Source organism: Macrotis lagotis, chromosome X, assembly GCF_037893015.1.
Source record: "Macrotis lagotis isolate mMagLag1 chromosome X, bilby.v1.9.chrom.fasta, whole genome shotgun sequence".
Lineage (NCBI taxonomy): Eukaryota > Metazoa > Chordata > Mammalia > Peramelemorphia > Peramelidae > Macrotis > Macrotis lagotis.
Window position 1 is genome coordinate 559391382 of NC_133666.1, and position 13599 is coordinate 559404980.

The following is a 13599-nucleotide window of genomic DNA, read 5'->3' on the forward strand; positions in this document are numbered from 1 at the left end:
TCCGCTCCGGGGAGAGCAGAAACTACGAACGGCCGCGGCGTGGGCGGGGCCGGGGGAGGGGCGGGGCCTGGGAGGCCGCTTCCGGCCGGCTGCGCTCACGTGAGCGGAAGTAGGGGAGAGGAGCCGAGGGGAAGGCGGAAGTCGCGCGGCCGCCAGGATGAAGGTGAAAATGTTGAGCCGGAATCCGGACCATTATGTCAGAGAAACTAAACTGGACCTGCAGAGAGGTGAGCGGGCTGGCGGGGGCGGAGCCCCCAGGAAGTCCTCACAGAACGCGGGCGGGCCCCGCGGAGAAGGGACCACGCGGAGGCCCACTCCACCCCGGGCTCCCCCTTCCCCGCGTGGGAAGACGCATGAGGCGCCCGCTGGAGCGCACCAGCTCCACGCTCTCGGGGGAGGGCAAAGCCTACCCCCCCCCAGAGAAAACTTGTTATTAAAGGTTCACAAATGGCTTAACTTCCAAAACTGGAAAGACGGCATCGGATGAACATTTAGAATGATGCCAGCATTTATCTGCAGCTTTAAGGTTTGCTAAGGGCTTTATAAACATCTCGTTTAATTATTACAACCCCCCCCCCCCCGGGAGAAGGGCGTTGATATTTTCACCATTTTATAGATGAGAAAACTAAGATAAAAATAAGTGACTTCTCCAGGATCGGAGGCTGAATTTGAACTCGGGTCTATAAGTCATCTAATTTACCCTCTTCTTACTTGAGGTCCTATTGTTTAGCAAATCACTAAGGTTCTTCTGTTTATCAGGGACTACGTCACAGTCTTTGCCCTCAGTGGGGGACTTACAGTTTATATCCAAAGAAAGGAGTAGTTTGCTAAGGTTTCAGAGCTAGTCGTGACTGAGCTCCACACCTGGTATTCATATCTGGCAGGAACTGAGTCTTTATATAGCCTGATTGTCCTCAAGGTGCAGTTGAAGACCTAACTATTTGAATGATTGAGGAATGGAACAAGTCTTAAAAGTTAAGCTAGTTTATTTTAGGGACCCATCCAGTTTAAGGACTACACAGGCCCATTAGTTAAAACCTTTTTCTTTCTTTCAATTAAAATTTTTTTTATTTTGAGTTTTACAATTTTTCTCCACCCCCCACCGAAGGCAATTTGTCAGTCTTTACATGGTTTCCATAGTATACATTGATCCAAATTTGATGTGATGAGAGAGAAGTCATATCTTTAAGGAAGAAACATAAAGTATAAGAGCTAGCAAGATCAGACAATAAGATATCAGTTTTTTTCCCCTAAATTAAAGGTGATAGTCCTTGGTCTTTATTCAAACTCCACAGTTGTTTCTCTGGATACAGATGGTATTCTCCATTGCAGACAGCCCCAAATTGTCCCTGATTGTTGCACTGATGGAACGAGCCAGTCCATCAACGTTGATCATTGCCCCCATGTTGCTGTTAGGGTATACAGTGTTTTTCTGGTTCTGCTCATCTCACTCAGCATCAGTTCAAGCAGTTCCCTCCAGACTTCCCTGAATTTCCATCCCTCCTGGTTTCTAATAGAACAATATACCACAGTTTGCTAACCCTTCTCCAATTTCCAATTCTTTGCCACCACAAACAGGGCAGCTATGAATATTTTTGTACAAGTGATAAAACCTTTTTCTTTCTTTTCTGCCTCCACTCCTAAGCGTCTATTTTGCTGACCAGTCTCTTTTGCTGTCAGCTCCAGTGACAGTGTGATGTGATAAACTTTCAGATTATGTTCTTTGTTTATCCACACTATTTTACTGATAGATAGATATATATTAGAATTGAAAACTTTATGAAAAAAGGATTAGAAGGCTTCATCAAATCGACAGTCAAGGGGCAGCTAGGTGGCGCAGTGGATAAAGCAGTGGCCCTGGAGTCAGGAGTACCTGGGTTCAAATCCAGACTCAGACACTTAATAAGTACCTAGCTGTGTGGCCTTGGGCAAGCCACTTAACCCCATTTGCCTTGCAAAATCCCCCCCAAAAAACCAACAGTCAAATAATATATATAACACTCTTGCAGAGGATGTTTACTTTCCTAGAATACTTCTTCACTTTTCAATATTTACTGCTCAGTCAAATTTGTTTCTCTGACCCCATTTGGGGTTTATATTATATGCATTTTATATACATAGTATACATGGTATGCACATTATACATAATAGGTGTGCTACAGATTCTCATTTATAAACATATTTGTATATATGCTTGTATCTTTATGTTTGTGTATGTTTATGTGTATGCACGTATAACTGTGTATATATATATATATATACATATATATATATACATATATATATATATAAATATACACAAAAACACATATGAAATAGATAAATACTAATTCCCAAAGCTAGTTTGGGGGAGAAGACAAATAGTTGAGGGTATCAGGAAAGGTTTTTTGAAAATGGTGCTTGCACTGAATCTTACAAGAAGGATTCTTAAAGTAGAGATTAAGGTGGAGTTCAATTCAGGCATGAGGCCAAACACAAAGGCATGGAAACAGTAGGTGTAAGGAATAGAAAGATGACCTGTCTAGGTGATATGAAAAGAGGTAATGTGAGGGGCTAATGTTCAATGATGCTGAAAAGTTGGTAAATTATAAGGTCTAGTTGTTTAGGGCTTTAGAAGCTACACAAAACTGTTTTATCTTGGAAAGTACCTTGCATTCTAGAAAAGGTTCGGTTCACACTCCCTCCACTAGATTGCTTGGTAGTTATTCTCTTTATGTTTTGTATTAATTATATATATGTTTTCCTTCTAATAGAATAAAAGCTCTTGGAGATTGGGTACTCCCCCCCTCACATATTTTGTGGGGTTTTTCCCCCCTACTCAGGGCCTAGTATCATACTTGCCATATATTAAGTTTTTTTGCTTGTTGATTTAAATTGATTTAAACCCTTGGAGTAGCCAAACAGGTTTATCATCTAGAAACAATTTAGATAAGGTAGTCCCTGCTCACTATGATCTAGTTAGTATAAAACCAAAATACAGATGGAATTACTAGTCATACAATGTTACAAATTGGCAAATCAGATCTTATCCAACTCTTCTTGGCAAAGATACTAGAGTGCTTCGACATTTCCTTCTCCAGCTCATTTTACAAATGAGAAAACTGAGACAAAGTGGATGACGTAATTATCAAGGTCACACAGTGAGTATCTGAAGCCAAATTGAACTCAGGTCTTCCTCACTTCAGGCTCAAAGCCTAATCTATTTTGATACTTACTTAGTCCACCTTATTTATCCTAATACCACCTAACATTTATGTAATGCTTAGTATGTGCCAAGCACTGAACTGAATGCTTTATAGTTATTTTCTCATTTGATTCTTGTAACTCTGGGAAGTAGGGGCTATTGTTATCCCCATTTTAGAATTGAGGAAACTTTGGCAAACAGGTTAATTGATTTGTCCAGAGTCATATAACTGGGAAGTGACTGAGACCAGAATTGAACTCTCATTTTCTTACCATTTTGTTATTTATTATTTTTTTATTCATTTATTTATTTTGTATATTTTCCCCCAGCAACATGCAAAAAACAAATTTCAGCACTTCTAAAACCTTGAGTTCCAAATTCTCTCCCTTCCTCCTACCCCACTTCCCTTCATTGAGAAAGTAAGTTACATGGTCAAGGTTAAAAATGTGTAACCATGAAAAACATTACTAAGACAGTCATGTTGTAAAAGTAAATTTATCCCCCCCCCAAAAAAAGAGAAATCTCAAAATAATAAAGTTTTTTTGAAAAAAAAAAGCATGCTTACAGTCTGTATTCAGACTCCATACTGGGATGGATGGCATTCTTTGTCCTAAGTCCTTCAGAGTTCTCTTGGGTCACAGCATTTCCAAGAAAAAGTAGATTATTCACTGCTGATCATCCTGCAGGTACATTTCCCATTGCATCTGCTTATATAAGTTTTTTACTGAAAGTATCCTGTTCATCATTTCTCATAACAGCACAACATTTCATCTTAATCACATACTACAGTTTGTTGAGCCTTTACCCAACTGCTGCACATCCCTTTATCTCCAACTCTCCACCAACAGAAAAGAGCTCCTATAAATATCCCTGTACAAATAGATTCTTTTCTTCCCATATTTCATGTCTTCTGGAATATAGAACTAGCAGAGACACTGCTAGGCCAAAGGGTAAGCATGGGTTTTATAGTCCTTTGGGGACAGTTCCAAATTGCTCAACAGAATTGTTGAATCATTTCACAACTCTTCCAACAGCACCTCAATGTCTTAAATTCCCTACATCCCTTCCCCATTTGTCATTTTCTCCTGTCCTATTAGCCAATTCGATAGGTATAAGGTAAGTACCTTAGAATTGTTCCAATCTGCAATTCTTCTATCAATAATGAGGTATAGAACATTTAAAAAAAATATTTAAATAGATTTATTTGATAACTTCATCTGAAAACTTCCTATCTTTTGGATCATTTATCATTTGGATAATGGCTCTTATTTTTTTTTTTTATTAATTTGGCTCATCTCTGTGTTTGAGATATGAGGTCTTTATCAGAGAAGCATGTTTCAATATTTTTTCCCCATAATTGCAATTGCTAGCTGTGTTTCCCTCTATCCTATCCCCCCCCATCCCATTTAGTTTTTTCTCTCACTCCTTTCTTCTTGTCCCTCCTCAAAAGTGTGTTGTATCTGACTACCATCTCCCATTATCTTCCATCACCTACCCTTCCCCCCATTCTCCCCATTCCCTTTCTTCCATCCTTTTCCTCTAGGGTAAAATAGATTTCTGTTCTCAGTTGGAACTCAAGTTTTCTTGAGTCCAGACCCCATACTCTATTCACTGCTCTTAACAAAACAGCTCGGTGAAGTAATGTTAGAATTATTAACTTAGGCAAAAGAAAACTACTGAAGATTTTTGAGTAGAAATGACTGACGAAGGAAGGATATGCAGAGGCAATTTACAGATGAGAAAATCAAAGGGATCCATGGTTATATGAAAACTTGCTCTAAATCATTACTTATTAGAGAAATGCAAGTTAAAGCATCTTGGAGGTACCACCTCACACCTCTCAGACTGACCAATATGACCAGAAAAGACAATGATTAATGATAGAAGGGATGTGGGAAATTTGGGACACTAATGCTTTGTTGTTGGAGCTGTGAATTCATCTAACCTTTCTGGAGAGCAATTTGGAATTAACACCTAAAGGCAATAAAAATGTACATACCCTTTGATCCAGCAATACCACTACTGGGTCCATATCCTGAAGAGATCATGAAAAAGGGTAAAAACATTACTTGTTCAAAAATATTCACAGCAGTCCTGTTTGTGGTGGCAAAGAATTGGAAACTGAGTGACTGTCCATCAATTGGGGAATGGCTGAACAAATTGTGGTATACATACACACACACACACACACACACACACACACACACACATGTATGTTATGGAACACTATTCTTCTCTCAGAAACCAGGAGGGATGGGAATTCAAGGAAGTCTGGAAGGATTTGCATGAACTGATGCTGAGTGAGATGAGCAGAACCAGAAGAACATTGTATAACCTGCAGCAACATGGGGATGATGATCAGTCTTAATGGATTTACTCATTGCTCATTTCATCAGTACAACAATCAGGGGCAATTTTAGGGAATCTGTGATAGAGAATATCTTTTGTACCCAAAGAAATAACTGTGGAGTTTAATTTAAACAAAGAATAAAGACCTTTAATTAAAAAAAAAAAACTTGTTATGTAATTTTGCTATCTCTTATATTTTATTTTTTCTTTAAAGATATAATTTCTCTCTCAACACATTCAATTTTGATCAATGTATACCATGGAAACAATGTGAAGACTATTATTCTGCCCTCTTTGGGGATGGGGGTGGGGAATTTAAAATTAAATTTAAAAATTAAAAAAAAAATGATTGACCAAGATAATTTAAAAGTTATCTTGGCAACATCATAAAGTGTAAATGGTAGGGAGAAGTTGGAGAAATGGTCTAGTTAGAGACAGGATGGTTAAAATTGTTCTTCCATCAGTATACAAAAAAACAAGTGGCTAAAACAGGCTGCCAGGTAGGTTTAGCCATTGACCTGTAATAACTCTCTGTAATGTTTCCATTGAAAAGAAGGTACCAACCTACATTGGGAAAGAAGCTTCCTAATTGGAATCCCTATATACCAATGAAATTTCAGATCCAGTCTCTATCTTTTTTGTGATTAGGGAAGTAGGCCAAGTGTTAGGGGACCAGAGCTTTACTAAGATGGTTTCTTTTTTTCAAAGTGCTTGAAATCATTGACTTTGAGACCTTCAGAAAAACCCTTTTATAGATTAGAAAACAATCCACAGTAGTTGGCATTAGTTTGTTTCATGTAAGAACTTGTATCTCCTGTTCCTGGTTTTGTGGTTGTTGTTTTTTTTTTACTACACAGCTTTTCTGCTTTGCGCTTATGATGGAGTTGTAGAGAGAGAGGTTTTATTTCAACACAAATTAGCAACAATTCAGAGTTGGATTATTTCATATATCTTTATGAAACATTTCAGTTTTACAGCAAAGTCCTTGAGAACAAATACTGTTCTGATACCACTTTTCTTTTTTTAAATCCCATAGCATTTAGCCTAGTGCTGGCAAAAGCCTTAAAAGAAAGAAAACCCTTAAAAAGAATTTGTTAAGAAGTAAATAAGCGAATGGGGAAAATCACAGGAAATAGTAGATGTACTTTTCTCTATAAAAGAAGGTAATGGACTATTAATGATCATTATTCTTACTTCAGTTCCAAGAAACTATGATCCTGCACTGCATCCTTTTGAAGTTCCACGAGAATATACTAGAGCTCTAAATGCTGTCAAACTGGAACGAGTATTTGCCAAACCATTCCTTGCTTCCCTGGACGGTCATAGAGATGGAGTAAATTGTATGGCAAAACATCCAAAGAGTTTGTCTACTGTGCTTTCTGGAGCCTGTGATGGAGAGGCAAGTGTGATTTTGAAAGTTAATAAAAAACTAGTTCTCTTGAAAACTTCCTGTTTGTCACAAACTAAAATTTTTTGTTCATAATTTGCATGTTTTTAATGCCCTGTGTTAGTAATTGTTAATTTGTCAGAGTGAATTTCTTGATCTTCTGTCCTGCCTTCTTGCTACTTCTCACTCTACACTCCATTTCTTGATCTTCTGTCCTCTGCCTAGAGGGCTCTCCTTCCTCATGGTCATCTCATCTGTTAAAATATAAAATATAAAAATATAAAAAAATATAAAAATGTTCCAAATATAATTTGGAAGACTTTTTTTTGTGTGTCTTATGAATCTTCTGCTTGACTTATATCATGTTTTATATTCCATCGATACCCTCCAAAGGACTTTATTTCTACAAATTTAATAAGGAGACATTACATTAGTAACTTTACTTTTTCCTAGAATATAGTTCTTCTTGGCCTCAACATTTTATATTTAATAGAAATGTCCTGATGTGGTTTTTCATAGGTTAGAATTTGGAACTTGACTAAACGAGAATGTATCCGTACATTGCAAGCACATGAAGGTTTTGTACGAGGAATGTGTACCCACTTCTCTGGAACCTCTTTCTTTACGGTAAGTTACTAATGCTTTTTCCACTGTATTCTGTGGCACAGCATTGTGGAACTCACTAAAATGAATTAATATTCTTAGTCAATGTTTCTCTTTAATGATGCTAATAATAATTTGTCTTCATTAGAGTTTTCAGAAGTTAAAACAAATATGCTAAATTTTGGGGGAAAAACATGCACAAATGATAATTATTTTTGCAACTATTGGCTAATTTAGGGAGAAAAACTGAAAAAAATTTAAATAATTTCCCCCTATTATTAGCTGAGAGAGATCCATGTCTCTTATGTTTCAGTAGGGCTTGCAAAAGTATCAGTTAGGGGGGTGGCTAGGTGGTGTAGTGGATAAAGCACTGGCCTTGGAGTCAAGAGTACCTGGGTTCATATCTGATCTCAGACACTTAATAATTACCTAGCTGTGTGGCCTTGGGCAAGCCACTTAACCCCATTTGCCTTGCAGAAACCTAAAAAAAAAATAGTATCAGGGCTAAAGAATAGTATGTTTACCAGGGTTGTTGGAATTGAAAGCACTGAAAATTATAAAGCACAGTTAACAGCAGCAACCTGATCTAGTATACTAGGCAAGTGCAAAAAAGCTATGTTAAAAGATGGAGGCAACCTAAATCTCAACAATAGGGTGATAGCTAAATAACTTGTGGGACATTTTTATAGTGAAATACCATCATGCAATTAAAGTGTGAACTTAGGAAAAAATCTGCAAAAATATATATAGGAAATAATGCAAATTGAAAAACTGAACAAAAAAAGCAAAGTACATAGAAATGAACAGAGAACATACTAATTATAATCATATAAGGAGAAAACTGAATAGTTGTGGATTTCAAGATACATTGACAGGACACATTTTTTAGTTTCTAGAGAGAGATAGCTGGATAGAGAAACAAATCTAAGCAATCAAGTTATGTTCTCCCCTTTAAGAGCCTTTATTCTAATAAAAGTAACAGAAGAGCCAGGGGGTGGGTAGATAAAAGAAAGAGAATGAAGTGATTCATGGCTGGGCCCTTGTTGAAATGGTGATCTAAATTAGGGATTCATCTCCTATATGCCAGGGATTTTACTAAGAATGAGGGGAATATAATGACAAAAATGAATAGGTTTCTGCTATCTAGATACTTTCGTTGTGGGCAAAATAGGATTCACAAAGTGATTTCCCACATGGGAAAGTATTTACCTTTTGTGGATTTCAAGCCACTGTATAAGCTACTATTCTCTGAACATAAGTTGAATAAGCTATTAATTGCTTACATTTAGCACTTTGTAAAGTTTGCAAATCACTTTTGCAATAATCTATTGAGATAGATTTTTACAAGTAATCTACATCTCTAAAGAAGAACCTTGTGTCTCAGGAGCAGGAGAGAGCTGGGGGATATAGAAATCTCATTTATTATTTTCCTTCATGCAGCTTCCTTAATAGCTGTGGGTCTCAGCTCCTTTCTTGCCTACTCTTAACTTTCAAGGTTCTACTTTTGTTACCTAATGTACGCTGGTTCCTCCAAAAATATCAATGCAAGTATCCAAGAAGCTTTAATTTACTCAAAGAAGGTAGGAGATCTTTCCAATATTTTTTTCTTGTTTCAGGCTGTTGTATTTAATCATTGTAGGCAACTCCTGGTATTGAAACTAACTCTACCAGCACATAACAACTTCTGTGTAATTTAGAAAGCTCTCTAGGGGGTGTTGAGAGCACACTTTCCTTTGACCACACAGCTAGACTTGAACAGCAGGTCTGCCCAGTTTTCAAGTCATCCTTCTATTCGCTATGTCAAACTACCTCTTTGGAGAGTAGACTGAAAGAAGTTTAAGTTAAGTTGAAATGTAATGAGTTTTTATAACTAAGAATCCTTTGAATCATTTAAAGGTGGGTGATGACAAGACTGTGAAGCAGTGGAAAATGGATGGACCAGAATATGGAGAAGAGGAGGAACCTTTACATACAATATTAGGAAAGGTACCAAAATAAATTTGCCTGTTTTCATTTATTAAATTTTTTATTGTTTCATGTTTTAGGTTAAAACTAAGGGACCAGGTGCATCAGTTTACACAACAAAATTAGAATTTTGCCTTGAAATAGAATTTTTAATTCTATTAGCTCTTATTTTCTTTTCTTTATGGATGAAGAAATTGTGAATTAAAACATCTTGGTCCTTCCAGGTGCCCTTAAATTTTGGTTCCTCTAGGGGCAGCTAGGTGGCACAGTGTGAGCACTGGCCCTAGTGTCAGGAGTACCTGAGTTCACATCTGGCCTCAGATACTTAATAATTACCTAGCTGTGTGGCCTTGGGCAAGCCACTTAACCCCATTTGCCTTGCAAAAATTAAAAAAAAAATGGTTATTCTAGTATTATAACATCCCCATAACATTTACCCTTAAAAAAAATACCAGTTTTTGTTTTTTTTGATTTTTTTTTAATGATGATATTGGGATGGATCTTTAGATTATAATTTCTTATCACATGGTATTTTGCTACAATCCTTGGCTGATGTATGAGTTCTGCCACATTTTATGAAAAAAATGAGAGAATAAGATAAGGATAATACTTATTGGTGGTCAAACATTGCTTTCATAAAATAGCTTTGATTTTCACCTGTTCTTTAAATATTTAATATAACAACACATTCCTGTATAATGTACCATTGATTTTTATAATAATAATAACTATGGAAAGCATAACCTTAATTAAAAGGAAAGAATGTGACTTTGTTGATTGTGTACAGGTGGGTGGTAAAAGAATATAGCACTTTAAAAGTTGACTGTTTCCTCTGAAGTCTAGTTCAAAATAGTTAGCTTAAACTATTTTTTCATTATTGTAAAGGTAATGAGCATTTCAGTTTTCTGAACTAGTATTCTCAAATTTCTGAGGTTGCCAGTCTTAACTAAATAAAGTGTCCCTCCTTCCTCCTCCATTTTAAGCTTAATGTAGGTTATGGAACAATTCAGTATGAAAAGTCATGATTTTTATTATATAAATGAGGAGTAATGAAAATTCCTTATTACTTTTCCATTTTTATTAGTAAATTTGGAAATTTTAATAACTAATGATGCTTAGATTACATAAAATGAGATGAAATGAAAACTTTACCTGTTGCCTTCAAAAACCCCTTTATGATATGGTACATATAATACAGATATCACTAATTTAGAATAGCTTTTCCTTTATGTCAGTGCTTCATTAAGAGTTTCTATGCCACTAATTGACTTTAAATTAAATAAAAATCCAACATAGGAGGTAAAGTAAATGCTGAAAATATTGCTTTATACATTTGAAGTCATAAAGATTATTTTTACAATAGTGTATTTGCTTTTAAAGACAGTGTATACAGGAATTGATCATCATTGGGAAAAAGATATTTTTGCTACATGTGGACAGCAAGTGGATATCTGGGATGAAAATAGAACCAGTCCTATTTGTTCAATGACTTGGGGCCTTGACAGTATAAGCAGTGTCAAGTTTAACCCAGTTGAGGTAATGTTCTTTTTCTTTTTATATTTGGAATAGTATGTAGCTTGCTATTTTGGAATAGAATGTAGCTTATTATTTTAGGCTGTTTGGGGAGATATTTTTCATTTTGTCTGAATCTTAATATTCTCCAATTTCTAATCCAAAATTAAATTTTTCGTCTTTGAAGGCTCGTATATGCCTTACCTAACTCAAGAATTCTTATGAGAATAATTTATGTGCTAATTTTCAGAATGAACTAATGTAAAAATTTAAGGTGATTAGTAAAAATAAACATCTATTTTTCTCATATCCTAAGGAATAGACATACATTTTTTTTTTCTCCTTGGTAAATTGGCCAGTTCTAAAGCAGAAGTTATTAATTGTGACCTTGAGATCCTATTTTTCAAGATTTAAGCTTGTCAGTAAAATTTCTTTTTGTTCTGTTAGATTCATTAAACCTTGAGATTGATTTAAATAGCATTTAAAGCAAATGATGTGTTTCACGTTGCATTAATAGAGTGTTAATATGAAAAGTCCTTTGTTTCTTCAGTATTTTTTTCTTCCATCAGTGTAGACTGAAATCTTTCATAGCATGATTCTTCTTGTTTGTTTATCATCTCTGTATCTTATGTTTAGCAAATTGGGAAATGGTTGTTATGTTTATGTTAAGCATTAGACCTTGTATAAATTGTTAGAAGTAGATGGAAGTCTACTGGGGCGGCTAGGTGGCATAGTGGATAAAGCACCGGCCTTGGAGTCAGGAGTACCTGGGTTCAAATCCGGGCTCAGACACTTAATTATTACCTAACTGTGTGGCCTTAGGCAAGCCACTTAACCCCATTTACCTTGCAAAAAAAAAAAACCTAAAAAATTTTAAAAAAAAGAAGTAGATGGAAGTCAAGAGTTGTGAGATCTAAGACTGTAGACAACAAAAGTAAAGAAGAATGGGGGCGGCTAGGTGGTGCAGTGGATAAAGCACTGGCCCTGGAGTCAGGAGTACCTGGGTTCAAATCCGGTCTCAAACACTTAATAATCACCTAGCTGTGTGGCCTTGGGCAAGCCTTGCAAAAACCTTAAAAAAAAAAGTAAAGAAGAATGTTACCCAGGAAAAGTTGACATTAGGAGAGTGTTGGAGTGATTACTATAAAGAATACATTGAAATGTATGATACTCATTATCTAGAAGCTTGTCTAAGGTATCCCAAAAGTCTTAGTGCAGTCTTAAGCTTTCAGTAACTTAGCCATCAAAGCTTAAAATTGTATTAAAACTTTTAGGACACTCTGTGAACACCCTTTAAGCAAAAAAACAACAACAAACTAACAATAATAATAATAATGAGAAATATAAAATATATTTTAGAATTATCTAATTTGCAGTGTTTGCTACCAAACTATTTTTGAACATGTTATTGTTACATTTATTTTTAGACTAATATCTTGGGAAGTTGTGCTTCTGACAGAAATATAGTGCTATATGATATGAGGCAAGCCACTCCTTTGAAGAAGGTGAGTTTCTATTTTCTCTCTTCCTCTGCATTTGTTAATGTGTTTCTCTATTTGGGTCACAGTGATAAAAAGGAAGCAGGTTTTTTTTTTAATCAGAATTTAAAGTTTAGGTATTAAACTTTGTCAGAATTGTATGTACTTAATTTTTTTCACAATATCTAAAGCATTTTAGTCAGATGAAAAGTATTTGAAGATCAAGTCAAACCTTCATGTTGTGCTAGGGGAGAATGATGGTAGGGTGAAAGAGAGGGTTGACCTGTTCAAGTATTTTATTGGTCTGGAATAAATACATGATGATATAGATTTATATTTGGTACTCTATTTTCTATAAAATATTTCATGCTGTTTATTCATTGCAAAATAAACTTGCAGTAAAGTTAGAATGTGGATATTAGGGAGCTAGGTGGCAAAGTAAATAGAGTATTGATTGGTCTTGGAGTCAAGAAGACTCATCTTTGTGAGTTCAAATCTGAATTCAGACATTTATTAACTGTGTGACCTTAATCAAGTTACTGAATTCTGTTTATCTCAGTTTCCTCATCTATAATATGAGCTGGAGAAGGAAATGATAAATTATTCCAGTGTCTTTACCAAGAAAACCCCAAATTGAATCACAAAGAATCTGAAATGACCTTAGCACCAAGATGGATTTGGTAGTTCTTTTCTCTTCTTAGATCCTTTAAAAATGCATTTCATTTTTGTCAGCATTTAAAATACACATCTTAATATGATACCTGATTTTATTAATAACAATACTCTGAAAAAACTTTATAACTTTTATTTCTGGCTTTTGTCTAATTCTTGAGGAGGGGCAGCTAGGTGGTGCAATGACCTTGGAATCAGGAAGACAAGTTCTAATCCAAACCTGGAATCCAAAAAACATTTGATACTTATTAACTGTGGGACCTTGCCTCATATCCAGTTGACCCGATCCATATCTGGCCACTGGACTTAGGTGACTCTGGAGGAGAAAAATGAGACTGATGATCCAGCACAGCACCCACCCCAATCCAGTTCATGTGCTTATCATGGCATCATCTCCTTAATGTCATGGTTTTCTGCAAAAAGGACAAACATCAATTTTTGAGGAGCTA

General features: G+C 35.9%; 1 protein-coding gene across 1 annotated transcript in view; it reads left to right on the top strand.

The window, feature by feature from the left end:
- Positions 1-97: 97 nt before the first annotated feature.
- Positions 98-13599, top strand: part of DCAF13 (DDB1 and CUL4 associated factor 13) — a 38489-nt gene continuing 24987 nt past the window's right edge. The window contains exons 1-6 of the mRNA XM_074200912.1: positions 98-227; positions 6733-6932; positions 7440-7547; positions 9420-9509; positions 10869-11024; positions 12428-12505. Coding sequence (XP_074057013.1) covers positions 158-227; positions 6733-6932; positions 7440-7547; positions 9420-9509; positions 10869-11024; positions 12428-12505 — 702 coding nt within the window. The 5' untranslated portion in view covers positions 98-157. The remainder of the gene's footprint in view (positions 228-6732; positions 6933-7439; positions 7548-9419; positions 9510-10868; positions 11025-12427; positions 12506-13599) is intronic.